The sequence below is a fragment of the Gouania willdenowi genome, unplaced genomic scaffold (assembly GCF_900634775.1).
Source record: "Gouania willdenowi unplaced genomic scaffold, fGouWil2.1 scaffold_62_arrow_ctg1, whole genome shotgun sequence".
In the NCBI taxonomy this organism is placed as follows: Eukaryota; Metazoa; Chordata; class Actinopteri; order Blenniiformes; family Gobiesocidae; genus Gouania; species Gouania willdenowi.
Window position 1 is genome coordinate 393,777 of NW_021145227.1, and position 14,763 is coordinate 408,539.

The following is a 14,763-nucleotide window of genomic DNA, read 5'->3' on the forward strand; positions in this document are numbered from 1 at the left end:
TCGGTTGCTCGAGGGTTTGTGGGAGTTTGCCCAACCAGTCCACATGTGCTTTGTGGATCTGGAGAAGGCGTTCGACCGTGTCCCTCGTGGTGCCCTGTGGGGGGTGCTGCGGGAGTACGGGGTCCGGCCCTTTGCTAAGGGCTGTCCGTTCCCTGTATGACCGCAGCAGCAGCATTGCCGGCAGTAAGTCAGACCTGTTCCCAGTGCATGTTGGTCTCCGCCAGGGCTGCCTTTTGTCACCGGTTCTGTTCATTACTTTTATGGACAGAATTTCTAGACGCAGCCAGGGACCGGAGGGGGTCCGATTTGGGAACCTCAGGATTTCATCTCTGCTGTTTGCAGATGATGTTGTTCTGTTGGCTTCCTCAGATCAAGAACTTCAGCGTGCACTGGGGCGGTTTGCAGCCGAGTGTGAAGCGGCCGGGATGAGGATCAGCACCTCCAAATCTGAGGCCATGGTTCTCCACCGGAAAAAGGTGGTCCTCTCTCTGGGTCGGTGGAGAGTCCTTACCTCAAGTGGAGGAGTTCAAGTATCTCGGGGTCTTGCTCACGAGTGAGGGTAGGATGGAGCCTGAGATCAATAGACGGATCGGTGCGGCACGATGAGGTTGGTGTATCAGACTGTTGTGGTGAAGAGGGAGCTGAGTTGGGGGACAAAGCACTCAATTTACCGATCGATCTACGTTCCTACCCTCACCTATGGTCATGAGATTTGGGTAATGACCAAAAGGACAAGATCGCAGATACAGGCGGCCGAAATGAGTTTCCTTCGCAGGGTGGCTGAACGCACCCTTCGAGATAGGGTGAGAAGCTCAGTCACTCAGGAGGAGCTCGGAGTAGAGTCGCTGCTCCTTTACGTCTAAAGGAACCAGCTGAGGTGGCTCGGGCATCTGTTTCGGATGCCTCCTGGTCGCCTCCCTCGGGAGGTGTTTCAGGCATGTCCTATTGGGAAGAGGCCTCGTGGAAGGCCCAGGACACGCTGGAGGGACTATGTCTCTGAGCTGGCCTGGTGTCGCCTCGGGGTCCCCCCAGAAAGAGCTGGAGGAGGTGTGCGTGGATCGGGAGGTCTGGGCATCTCTGCTGAGACTGCTGCCTCCGCGACCCGGCCCCGGATAAAAGCGGAAGAAGATGGATGGATTGATGGATGTATGGGTGTGAAGATTCACAAGGTATTATGCATGATGGCATCCGAGGAATGCACACTTATAGAATCCAACAACCAACCCTGATTAACATGTTGGGATTAACCCACCTTTAGGAGGTAGAGCAGACAGGGATACCATGTTACCAATGGCAACGCAGACCGGGCCAGGTCATGCATGTGTGAAACCAATGGGAGCCCATTGTGTGCTATGTTTAAGTATTGTTAACTGCTTTGGGGGTTGGAGACAGCCTTCTTGGCTTCCTTTGTATTGTTTTTATTTATTTCCAGCAATTCCTTATAGTAGTCTTTCTTAGCCATTCTTAGAATATTGGTCAATTTATTTGTATACATTTTATATTTCTTTCTGCTTATTCTGTTATTTTCCCTATGAACTCTATATATAATTTATTATTCTTTTTACAGGAATTGGCCAGTCCACTTGTTATCCAAGGACACTGTTTTGCTTTTCTATTGCTCTTACATGGGATTAGTGGCCAAAACTAATCATACAGTAACAAAAACATTTTTAAAAACTCATTGTATGCAGTGTTTGTATGTGATTTACAACATAGATCTGCAACGTTTTGATTGAGTAGGCGTTTTGAAACGAATTCAGCGCTTCTTCTGCTTTAATTTTCCTATGTGTAATTTGTTTAACTGAAGCTATATTTTTATAATTCTTGTGAAAAACTGTAAAAAATAGTAAGTGATCTGAAATATCAGTAACCAGTATTCCACTTTGATTGTGGTTATTAATACCATTAGTAAAAATGTTATTGATCAGAGTAGCACTGTGTGACGTAATTCTACATCACACAGGTCTGGTGATTTGAGGAAATAAACCTATGCTATACTTTGTATTTATCAAGTTTTCAGTAGATTTGTGATTTCCTGAATTTAGCAGATCTATATTACCACATGTGAACATATTTTTGTGTCTTTTGAGAAATTTCCTCCATCCATTTTGTAAATTGTTCAAGATTAGACCCTGGTGTTCTATATAAACTACTAACTATTACATGTTTATGTTTTTTTTTTAATAATCTCAATTGTTATACACTTCAGTACATCCTCAATAACCGCTGTCATGTTATCCATAATTTTGAATTTCAGTGAGTTATCCACAAATAGTGCTACTCCTCCTCCCCCCTTATTCTGTCTATTTACACACATAAATTCATAGCCTTCAACTCAAAGTTCAACATTTTATCTTTATTAATCTGCATGTTTCTGTTAAAGCAATAATGTTAAATGGTTGTGTGAATTGCTGTAAATAATCCTTAATGTTATTGAAGTCTGCATTTCAACTTTTACAGTTGAAGTACACAATAGATAAGGCTTCATTACAATTGAAAATCTGCATAAATTGCTCATCTGAGAAATATTCACATTAATTATTAATAGATGAAAATAAATTATTGTCCGGGTCGTTTTGTTCATAGTCCACTTCATGCATATTGTGCTCAGTATATTCAAAATTGACCAGTTTTTCCTGTTGATCCTGTACACACGTTCCCAATGCATTAGTTTCCCCTAGTTTTGCATGTCTTCAGTCAATGACACGTTATCTGATCGGCTATATTACTACCCTTAACTTGCATTAGTGTGCTTTAAAATGTTATGGAGTTCTGAGTTATGAATGTTTTACTGCCTCATGTCTGGCCTATAGAGGTTATTGATGTTTTACCCTTATCTCTGTCAGTTTGGGGCATTGCAAAAATTGTGAAACATTGGCAAAAATGCTTGAGAAAAATTTTATTGATACTCTGTAATACACAAGTACATACAGTAAATGAGCAACAAGTTATATAATGAGACATATTGCTTGCATCTGGGATTGGATCGGATATAGTTTTTTTAAAACTCACTGATCGTGATCGGCCCAAAAATCCTGATTGTGTAAAGCCTTTATGTTATTGTTTTAGATTAAGTTGAAATCAGATGTTCTGAAACAGTTTGTTCCAAAAAATAGGCTTTGAGAAAGTTGACCTGAATATATTTTATTATGGTTAAATAAGAGCTATTGGACATTTCATTATAGTATGTTCAAAAAATAAACCATGAATAATAATCCATATTTACACACTCTATGCTATGCAACTTATTTTTGGACTCTTATTAAGCACAACAAAAAACGAGCCTTTTCACCCGTAATGTTGGGATCACATTCAACATAAGGAACAATGAGTGACTTAAAGTGACACTTTCAGTATAGTACATTATACTAAAATGAACTCTTCAGCAGGTAATATTAGGCTAATACAGTTGTGAATGACTGGCTGTCAGATAGTAAAAAGGGAGTCTTTCATTTTGTTTCAATTTTTATTTGAACTTTTAAAACACAGTACATTTAAGATGCATTACAGAAACAACAAAAAAATAACAGACACAAAAGCAATATATATATATATATATGTACAGTATGTAAAGGTCGTTGGGGGCCCTTCTGCTGAACAACAATGACATGTCGGTTAAATACATCTTGCTAAAGGCAGTGTTACCAACACATGAACAGTTTCTTGCCTTGCAGTAGAAAAGGCGACTTTGAAAGTACAGCATGCACACTGGCTGGCAATTCTTTTCAGTGGAAGGAAAGATGCATATGACCATGGTACTTCATTAGTTTCCCAGACTGTGCAGTTGCTTTTTTGCCCAAAATGCCACACATCCCCATGCTCTTTGAACCATTTCACTTTTGCTACTGCATGTTCAACCTTTGTCAAACATTCATCCATCCACAAAAACACAAACACTTTCCATATATTTGATATCTCCCCCGGGCGCAATGGTGCATTAGGGTCGATCATGGGATCTCCTGTGACTCTATCAACACTCAACCATTTTGCAGTCACAAATGATGATGATCCTGACCTATAGCGACATGTTGAAAATACATCACCAGCTAAACTATATCTGTTGCTGTACATGTAGTTTAGAGACACTCTCTCAATTCTCTCAGTCTGATACATCACCTTAAACATTGAGAGCAGATCCAAATTGTCTGAAATTGACATTGTGCTTTGTTTAACAGGTGGAAGAAAAGTTTCTAGACTATCATCAAGCTCAAAGTTTCCGTGGAAAATATGATCATGAGAGAGATCATGTAGGATATGTAACTTCTCTGCCTGGATAGCTGTGGCAGTGGGGGTCTTACGGAATAATGTTTCGACTTCTGTATCAAATATATCCAAAATACCTGGGCACATTAACTGTTTGCCTGCCACCTGCCATTCAGCTAACCATTTTAGCATCATAATCACTTCAGTGTCTTGGTTATTAGTGTGGTAATCTCCCAATGTACCATTGGCACGTTCAAATGAGAAGCACCAGAAGCCATGAACAGGTCCAAAGTCTTTAACACAGGACTTCAAATGTAGATGTAAATGCATATTCATCGTGCACCACTGTTTACCATATCGGTTTTCAAAGGATCTACAAAACATTTGGAGACATCTATGGGCATCCTCAATCTGCACATCATTAATAACTCTGGAGCATAGTAATTGTGTTGCTGCAACAAAAACTCTCCACAAAGAGTAGTCCTCTTCTCCTATGACTCCTTTAAGGGCAAAGGTGGAATAGACACAAACCCAGAGTTTCCACTGTGCTGCAGTGAAACCATCAAAAGCTGCCTCAATCTTTGACGGTATACCAGAGTCAATGTTACTTGGAAGTTTCAACAAGTTTACCCTTTCCTGTATTGTGACAAATCCTTCCTTTGAGATTGCACCTCTTTCTTTCCAAACTTGCATCACTCTTTTAGCTGTGCCCTCCAGCAAGTTATGCATTGGATCAATAACATGCATTCGAACAACATCAAAATATGGTAATTCTTGTAAACAGCTGTATCTGGCTCCATATTTACCCTCAATCTTGCTTTTGCTAGCTTTGTTTTTTGCCCTCTTAGCATCTCTGGCATATCTACAGTGGTCCGTGTTACTTCTAACAGGCCATGTATCATCAAACCCAGAGTAATCAACCTTATTGTCTTCAGTCCTTGGAAATTTTTTTAGGCACTTGCTGCAACCCATATTTGCCATATGGCCGAGAAAACCTCCAGTTTTCCTTGCAGCTGGAATGTCACTCGCTAAGGACAACAACGCTCCACGGACAAATTGCCCATCAATATCTAACCCCGCCCAAAGATGTTTTAAATCACTGACCAAAGGTTCCAAAAACCCATTGATGTGCTCCTTTGGCTCATGGGGACCAGGTATAACACCAACAACTATAATATTGTCCTTCTTAAACCTTTCTTCCCTTGGAAGGTTCATCAATGCTAAGTACATTACACCAACAGAGTCGTTGACATATTTATAAGGCTGGAACCAGTCAACGTTGAGCATAAAACCAAGATTCCCAACCTCTTGTAAAAATGGCTTGCCTTCATAAACCTGAAAATTCTTCCAGACCTGCCCATCAAAAATGTCAGCATATATTCCCTCCTTAACATTACGCTGCCTCCACTTTTCACAGGACTCTTTAAAGCCAGGCCTCTTTAACAGATCACTAATAGATTTGATCAAACTACGATAACAGAATTTTCTTTTGGGGTAAAGAAACTCTTTTTCATCTTTCCCGATAACAGATTTCATTAGCACAGTGTCACATTTCTTACGAAATCTTTTTTGTGGATGTCTGGGAAATGATATATGGCAACATTTTGTTGACTTTTTCTGGATGACCTTCCCACTTGCATCATGTTTTAACATTACAGCTTCATCTAAGGTATATACAGAATGGCACTTTGGACATACAACGAATGATGTAAAATCATTTCCATTTACAGATATAGCCTTCTTGAACATGTATAAAGTTGCAGGGAAATGTGCTGCAATATTTTGCAAAGCCGGCGTGAAAATAAATGTACTACTCAGTACATTAAACAGAATTCTGAAAATTTTTAAAACTGACTCAAATGCCCTGTCAGAGACTGTAAAGAATGACTTCCACTTTGCCAGTAGCAAAAGCAAGAATGTGATTATGGCGTGTGGTTCACAACCACCAGTTTCCTCAGGATTTTCTCTGTCTTCGTTTTCACTCCAAACTTCTTGGTCCTCAGAAAACTAAAATGAGAAGACACACAGAAAACATTATGATCAGCAAAATGAAAATGAAAGGGGATTTTTTCAACAAGGATAGGTAACCAGGATTTGCTGTAGTTACATCTGCACTTTCGACAGCAATACAAACAGAGGTAATCTATTAAGATATAGTCAAAGATTTGCAACACTCTTATGGATTGGCTTCTATCATTCAAATGACTGATGAACAGTGTTAATGCATATTTAACAATTCATTTCATACCTGCTCATCTTCTGAGGAGTTTTCAGTGGAGCTACAAGGGGGGATTCTGGTCACCTAGAGCACAAATCATTAAGACAATAACTGGATTAATAACTGGATTGTGGAATGTTTCACATTCTAACTATTTAGTAAAGGTCATTGTCACTCAAAACAATCTTAAAAATTCTATGAAACCAGGGAATAAGTAGCTTCTCTACAATAATGCTCATTACACATGCTTCTTCTGGTGTGTTTTTTATAGATGATTAGCTAAGCAAAACAAATCTATTTCTTAAGTTTAGCAACCAACAACTAACTTTCAGTTTATTTACCTGCTCATCTTGAGAAGATATTTCAGTTGAGCTAGAATGGAGGCTTCTGGTCATCTGGAGCACAAAAAACAAACTTTATTAATAACTGGATTGTGGGGTATTAATATCAAGTACATGTGCCTGGACCTTTTTTCCAGCATTTCTGTGTCAGTGTAGTTGTTCATCACCTCAGTTACCTTGTGCTGCTGTGGCTGCTGCTCATCTTCTGAGGATTCTTCAATTCGTTGAAATCTTCTCATTTTCTGGAGGTGAAAATATCAAGAAAAATATGACTTAGAAATTAGGACCACACACACACACACACACACACACACCAGGGTTGGGGTCAATTATAATTGTAATCGCGTAACTGATAAATAATTACAATTATGGTGTAAACATGACTGAAATTATACTTGAAAAAATGTGTTGCTGTTGTAATTGAATTGTAATTGAGTTTAGATAATTGACTTTGTAATTGTAATTGGCATGAAAATGCAATAAAAACTTTGTCTTACACATATCAGATAACACTCACTGTTCTAGGCCAGCCTTGTCCCTGACTACAAAATACATGTGTGACCAAAAAGGTCTCCTTAACAAGGAATTTAACACTTACTCAAGCCTCACAATGGCCCCCTATGGTTTCACACATGCATGACCTGGCCCGGCCTGGGCTGCAATTGTTCAACTGGCATCCTTGTCTGCTCTACTTCCCAAAAGGTGGGTTAATCCCATCATGTTAATCAGGATTGGTTGTTGCATTGTATAGGTGTGCATTCCTCGGTTACCATGGTGAATGATACCTTGTGAATCTTCACACCCATACAGGTAGAAGGTATTACAGTTTTTCAGCATGAATCATGGTCTGCCATACCTTGTAAAGGGCAGTTATTTTTCTTTTTTTTTTACATGGATTGGCTGTTATGAGGATAATTTGTTATTTAAAAAATTAATAAATAAAGGGCTATAGCCTTGATTTAAGCCTAACAAGATGAGAAACAAATTAGATGACGGATAATTGTTTCAGTGTATTTTACAGTTCATTTAAGACATGGTTAAGGCATTTAATAATTGAGAGCGTACTTGTAATTGACTTTCAGGGGGGAAAAAATAATCATAATTTAATTGTAATTCAAATAAATGTTGGTCAATGTAATCATAATTTAATTGAAATTGAACATGGATGATTGAAGACGTAATTGTAACTGAAAATTTTAATTGACTCCAACCCTGACATACACAATCCTTCAGTACCTGTTGCTGATGCTGTTGTTCATCCTCTGATGACGACTCAACAAATCGTTTTGCAAAAGGTCTGCTCATATTCTAGAGGTCACAATACAAAGAAAATAATATTTAGTCATTGGCACGCAAATACAGTTTACTCATGCACATACAGTCATTATTGAATGTACACACACATATTATTTAATTTAAATTATCATCTTTACACACTCTTTAATATAAATACTGGAAAAGATAACTACCTCATGTTCACTTCATCATCCTTTCGCACTACTCACCACTGCAATATATATATATATATATATAATCTTGTTTTTTCTTGTACATATTAGTCTTTAAATGACTTGTTTATTTTTAGTTGACTGTACTGTTATTATTATTGTTTACATTGTACAGAGAGAGCACAGTCTACCAAAGTCAAATTCCTTGTGTGCATTTCATGAATTTCCTTGTGATTAGCATCCTTATCCTTTTCGTAAATCATTCTGGATTAAGAGTGTTTTCTAAATACCTAAATTGTAAAAACGGGTTCTCAACTGGTCTCACCCTGGGACCCACTTTTTACCACTGTCATTAAATCACGGCCCACTTTTTTTTTCTTTTTTCTTTAGAATTCAACCAACCAAATTTAGTTTTTCAAAAATAACTGCTGAAAACACATGTATAATCTTCAGGGTTCACGCGAATCCATAAAAAGTCTTAAAAGGCATTAAATTAATCAATCTAAAAATAAGCCTTTTATTGTCAATAAAATGTCTTAAATCAATGTTTCAAAAGTGTTACATTTTAACATAAGTATACATTTATGGTTGTAATTAGTCTCACATTTCAAAATAAATGGCAACATTATTTTTTTTTTTTTTTTTTTTTTTTTTAAATAAAATTGTTCTCTTAATGGCTTTTCTTAATCGTTTCTATTTTTTGTTGTCATCATCTGTGTTTTTGGAGTGATTTTGATTATTTTGGTCTGTTTTTTTTGTTTAATTTTTTTTGTTTTTTACTGTCATTTTTGCACACACACACACACACACACACACACACACACACACACACACACACACACACACACACACACACACACACACACACACACACACACACACACACACACACACAGAAAATCCTTCAGTTACCTGTTGTTGTTCATCCTCTGATGACGACTCAACAAATCGTTTTGCAAAAGGTCTGCTCATATTCTAGAGGTCACAATACAAAGAAAGAATTATTTAGTCATGAGCACGCAAATAAAGTTTACTCATGCACATACAGTCATAATTAAAATTATCATCTACTATCATCCTATTAAATTATCTTAATTTTTCTTGTACATATTAGTCTTTAAATTACTTGTTCATTTTTAGTTGACTGTTATTATTAATGTTTAAACTGTACAGTGAAAGCACAGTCAACCGAAGTCAAATCCCTTGTGTGTTAAACATACCTGGCCTATAAAGCTGATTTTAATTACAACTTATACGAAGTGTACTAAGTTTGATCATCTTACCATTTCTCGATGACGATAAAACGTTGACTTTGAGACGTATTCTTCACAGTGGTCGCAAAACAGAAGCCCCCAGGTTCTTTTCCTCCGTTGATCCATTTCGTTTTCTCGGTGTTTCACAGAAACAGTATTAACAGTCTATGGTGGGTTGCTATGGAGAGCGTCACCTATACATTATCCCAGTAGATAAGCGTGAATTCAACCTGGAAGACCCACAATGCATTGCAGGTCTTTAACGGTCCAAAGTTTAAATGTGATTGGCCGTGTGTTCTACATCGGTGGCAGTGATTGGCTCTTGAGATTACAAGCGCTAAATGTGAAAAAATACAGCCCGCGTATCGTCGGAATTGCATTCGCATTTTAAAAGCATGGATACCATGGAGGGAAATATGGGCCACAAGAGAACAAAGAAGTGTTCTAGGCCTAGGACTCGGACTCGTTCCAGATCGAGGTCTCGGTCGAGGTCTGGGTCGTGTTCTCCTCCTAGCTGCTCACGACCGGGGAGGACTCCTCCGTCTGGCGGGGGAGAAACCTTGTCTTTCCGGACGCCAAATGGAACACTGAATGGGACTTCGAACGGGACACCAGCACGCCGAAACTTGGGGTTGATAACCCGGAATGACATATGGAGGTAAATATATTTAGTGTGATTCCTTGCTTTATTGTCTGAAATGTGTTTTCGTCATGATGAGTATGTGTGTGTGGACGCTGTATCATTCTGCTATATTGTGTACCTACATGGCCGGTGTTGTAGTTTAAGTGGCGACCATTTTGACTGGCGACGAACTCTCGCTAGCGTGGCTTGTTGCTACAGCAACGCGTTGTGCGTTTCCAAACAAACGTGTGTGTGTGTTAGTAAAAAAAAACATAATAAATGTCTATGCTATACAAACTACAACACATGGCTTTGGAAAACGTGTATGAAATATAATTTTAGTGATTTTTTATCATTACGTTAAGTAATAAAATAGTAATAACTTTCAGTTTTTAAGAGGAATTAACTTTTATTCTGAATGAAAGGGGAAATAAAGGTCCCATGTAAACGTGGGCCAAAGTCCTTTCTGTCTCCATAGGGAAACACTGGAGGCAAATATGACTCTCAGTCCCATTGGTGTGTGAATGTGAGTGTGAATGAGCTGATATGTAAAGCGCCTAAGGACTACTTCAAGTCCATTTACCATTTATCATCACATTATTGGTTTAGCAATGTAAAAAAAAAAATAGCAACATACCAATAGGGTGTATTTTTTATTATGGAATTATGTAAAAACAAAAGTAAGCTTCACACTTAAAATGAACAGTTGTCCATTTTTTGTCGACATTATGAAGCAATGTATCATTCTGTCTTGTGACATGTTTGAACATCTGTGTTTGCCCCAGCCTACATCACAGTGGAATGTTAACTTTTTTTTCCCCCTCACATTTTTAGCGCAATCGTACAACTGCAGAAGAGTGTCGACAACATAAATAATAAGTTTGATGACGTGATGGAGAGGCTGGAAAGAATCGAGGCTAATCCTACCTCATCCACCACCACAACAAAAATCCCACCAGAGTTGACGGTATGTAGTTTTCTATCATCAATTATACTTATACTTCCATTGATTTCATCAATGGAGACTGGCCTATAATTTGCTAATTTTCACTGTATTTATATCCCGACAGGCATTGGTCCGTCATACATATCGAAGCCTCACAGACCTGCAATGGCAGTTCCAGCCAGAGAACAAGTATGTTTTGTGTTTTTGTCTCTTTTCCTCTGAATTGCCACTGTTTGTGAAAATTACAAAATAGTACTTTTTTTTTTGTTTGTTTTTAACATGTTTTGCTGAATTAATTAATACCCCCCCAACAGATTTCGTTCTAATCAAAATGAAAAGGTTACCCAGGCTGTGATAGGGGCCATTAAAGATGCTGAGCCACACTGGGGCATAAGCCAAGTTAGAAGTAAGTCTGATCTAGTTAATCTGGGGACCTAATTGGCAATTGTCTGCTAATGTTCGAGTGATCACTATCCTTTTGAGATGCCTTAAAATAATACATTTAGAGTTCATGACATAGTATTTGTGTTGTAATTTTCATTCACTAGGAGCCTGCAACAGAGTTTTTGAGTCCTACAAGGCCAGCAACAAGCAGGACCTGAAGGGGACAAAGGAGGATATAAAGAGGAGGAAGACTCTTACGAGCAGGAGAGATCGAGTGAGTTATTGCTAGGGCTGTAGTCAACCACGGAAATGGTTGGTCGACCAAGGCACATGTAGTGATTAGCCAACTTATATTTACTTTTTAATTGTATCTTACTCATTATTTGACAATACAATTTTTTTTGACATACATTTTTGTTTAATTATAGATTTCTGTTTTATTATTATGTATTTTGTTTCCTCACAGTACAACTTATATCTTCCTTTTAATTGTATCTTATTTTATTTTTGACATACATTTTTGTTTAATTAGGTTTTTTTTTATTTTTATTGATAAGTATTTATTTTGTTTCCTCACAGGAGTTAAAAACTAATATTTTCTGGGGGGAAAAAATATTTCTTAATTTTGGCTCATGTGTGTTTTACTTTCGTAAATTAAATTAAATTACAATGCGATGTCGATATGTTTGGATACGATGTTTGTCGATAGCACAGAGTCTGCCACGATACGATTCAATTTGATTCACAAGCCTGCAATCGATATGTGAAATCATATGCCCATCTCACACAATCATTTACATGTATATCAACTCCCAAAAAACAACTGAAATATAATTTGACCATTTTATTCTAAGATCTTTCAGGTATGGGGGCGGGGCGTCCGCCGGTACATACATAGACTGTAGAAAAAACATATATAGGTGAAATGCTCACCTTCGTGGGCGTGTCTGTTTACATGTCAATCACAGCAGAGAGCTTCTTGGAGGCCCGGCATTTTCAGCTCAGTGCTGCGTTAAATTCGTCATCAAAGTAGGAACGCATCATCAAATTGGAGCGAGGTGTTTGGGCTCGCCCTGCAGTAAGAAAGGAGCAAATCACCCTCTAACTAACAATTGAGGGAATCCATGAAAAAATGTTTAGTGTTAGACTTTGAATTGTGTGTAAAAAGTATCTAGTAGTTTTATTTAAATGACTACGGTGCAATACGTTTTTAATATTACAAAAATATGGCAGTTGATTTCACTGTAACAAACTAACCAGATGGGGAAAAAGTGTCACTGGCATTATTATTAATAATATTATTATTTTAACATTGACATGTTAATGATACCACACTGTATAAAAAACTAAGTATAAAAATGAATTTTAAGGGGCATATGAAACAAAAATAACCACATGGTTTATTTGTTTTGATTTGGTTTTAAAATGGAATAACCAAAGAACGAAGGGTACACAGATAATAATGCTACATACTGTATATGGTTTTGATTTAAAAAAAATCTTCTTTAATATTAAATAAATATCTGAAGTAGACTTCCAGACACTTGTTATTCAGTAGTCCTGTTTATCTACATGAACAGATGCTGTTTTTTGGGGGGAGTTAGTATAAATCAACAAATTTACAAGCACGGACCGAATACTGAAAGTATCAGATCTCAGTTTGCGTGTCTGTGCACTCACGTGCGTATTTTCACTCTATGCAGAGTTGTCCCTGCCAATCTCCTTTACGAATCTAAGTTAATTAAACCCTACCTTTTGTAGATTTTGACTATTTTGTACTTCTGTGAGAACGGAAGGATATAGAATTAGATGTTCTCTGACTACTCAGGGAGAAAGGGTGACATATACAACATGTTTTGTTGATTGCTTTGAAAGTCTAACCTCTTCCAATCTGTCACACAGCTCTTCAAGAAACGGGTCAAAGTGGGGCAGAGGATCCTTTCTCCAGAGGACTGGGTGTATCTCTGTGGGGCCGATGCCAACTTCATCAGCGACGAGGACAGTGACGAGGACAAAACTAGTTACAAATTTGCCTCACCAAAGTGGCGAGCAGCACGGCTCTCAGGAATAATGAAAACCTGCCAGAAAACACTGGACAGTAATAGAAAAAAGGCTATCGATCCAAGATCCAATCGCACACGTAAAGACACTGGACACTTTTCAAAAAGCGCCCCCCCCACTTCAGATCAAAAATCTATCTATCTGCATGTGAGTGAGGAGGATGAAGACTGAGATGGAGATGTTTTATTGTTTCTGTGTGGTGTGGTGTGTGTGTGTGTTTTTTCTTCTTTTCTTTTCTTACTTTGTTCTAGAGACCTATTTAAACTGTTCCTAACTCTTTCTAATTTATTTTTTTGATAGAATAAAAAGTTATGTGCACTAAGTGATTTTTGTTTTTAATATTTATCTTGATTGTCTCTATCTTCAAAGTAGATCAGCCATTTATGATGAGACAATTGGTGTAGAGAGAAAAAGGATCAAGTGAACCAAGTATAGTTAGGGACACTGCACTTAACTGTCCTGGGTATGGTGAGTCACCCTATGGGCCATGAATTGTATACTGAATTATGCAGACTGCTGAAATAATTTGTTGGACTTCAGATATGACCGGGGAGAGTATCGGTGCAGTATTCGGAATCAAAATACTAGTGGTGTTCGGATTTCAGATATGACCGCGGAGAGTATCGGTGCAGTATTCGGAATCAAAATACTAGTGGTGTTCGGACTTCAGATATGACCGCGGAGAGTATCGGTGCAGTATTCGGAATCAAAATACTAGTGGTGTTCGGGATATCAGATATGACCGCGGAGAGTATCGGTGCAGTATTCGGAATCAAAATACTACTGGTGTTCGGACTTCGGATATGACCGGGGAGAGTATCCGGGAAGAATTGAACTCTGGGATATGGCAAGTATAAAAGTGTTCCCATATCCGGAGTTTGACATGCTCCGAACATGACATCGACTTCAACTGCTGTTCGGAGAGTATCCCAGGTGGATATCACCGTATTTGACTCATATCTTGGAATATTCGGGGCTCAATTCTTGGGCTTTTTGCGCAGTGGTATTGCAGCTTTAAAGCATGATATAACAACTGTAGCACAACTAGCATGTGTTTAAGATACATGTGTGTTTGTTGAGAGCTGACTGAACAAAGGCGGGGGGTGGGGGGTCCTTTCTCACCCCTGTCACAGGAGCGTGCACGTAGCCAGGCTGAAATCACCTGGGTTAAGAGAGTGAGTTGATATCTCAGTTCATAGTGCAGCTGCTCTCTGACAGAGAATGTTTGGTTAGGTGAAACCCGCTAACAGAGATAAATCCAGGATATACGTATCCAGCTTTGTAGTA

The 14,763-nt window shown here is 38.3% G+C and overlaps 1 protein-coding gene and 1 long non-coding RNA gene across 2 annotated transcripts; one reads left to right on the forward strand and one right to left on the reverse strand.

Moving 5' to 3' along the window:
* Window positions 1–4,694: 4,694 nt before the first annotated feature.
* Window positions 4,695–10,292, reverse strand: LOC114460739 (uncharacterized). Its single transcript, XM_028442647.1, has 8 exons — window positions 9,494–10,292; window positions 9,123–9,185; window positions 7,999–8,070; window positions 6,939–7,004; window positions 6,763–6,816; window positions 6,452–6,505; window positions 4,891–6,210; window positions 4,695–4,703 (listed from the first exon to the last, which is right to left on the reverse strand). Exons 1-8 carry the CDS (start codon window positions 9,587–9,589, stop codon window positions 4,695–4,697), a joined length of 1,734 nt encoding a protein of 577 aa, XP_028298448.1. The 5' UTR covers window positions 9,590–10,292.
* A 1,063-nt stretch (window positions 10,293–11,355) lies between these two features.
* Window positions 11,356–13,441, forward strand: LOC114460726 (uncharacterized). The gene is made up of 3 exons (XR_003673725.1): window positions 11,356–11,437; window positions 11,580–11,689; window positions 13,318–13,441. It is a non-coding gene; the product is annotated as an uncharacterized LOC114460726 (long non-coding RNA).
* The last annotated feature ends 1,322 nt before the right edge of the window (window positions 13,442–14,763 follow it).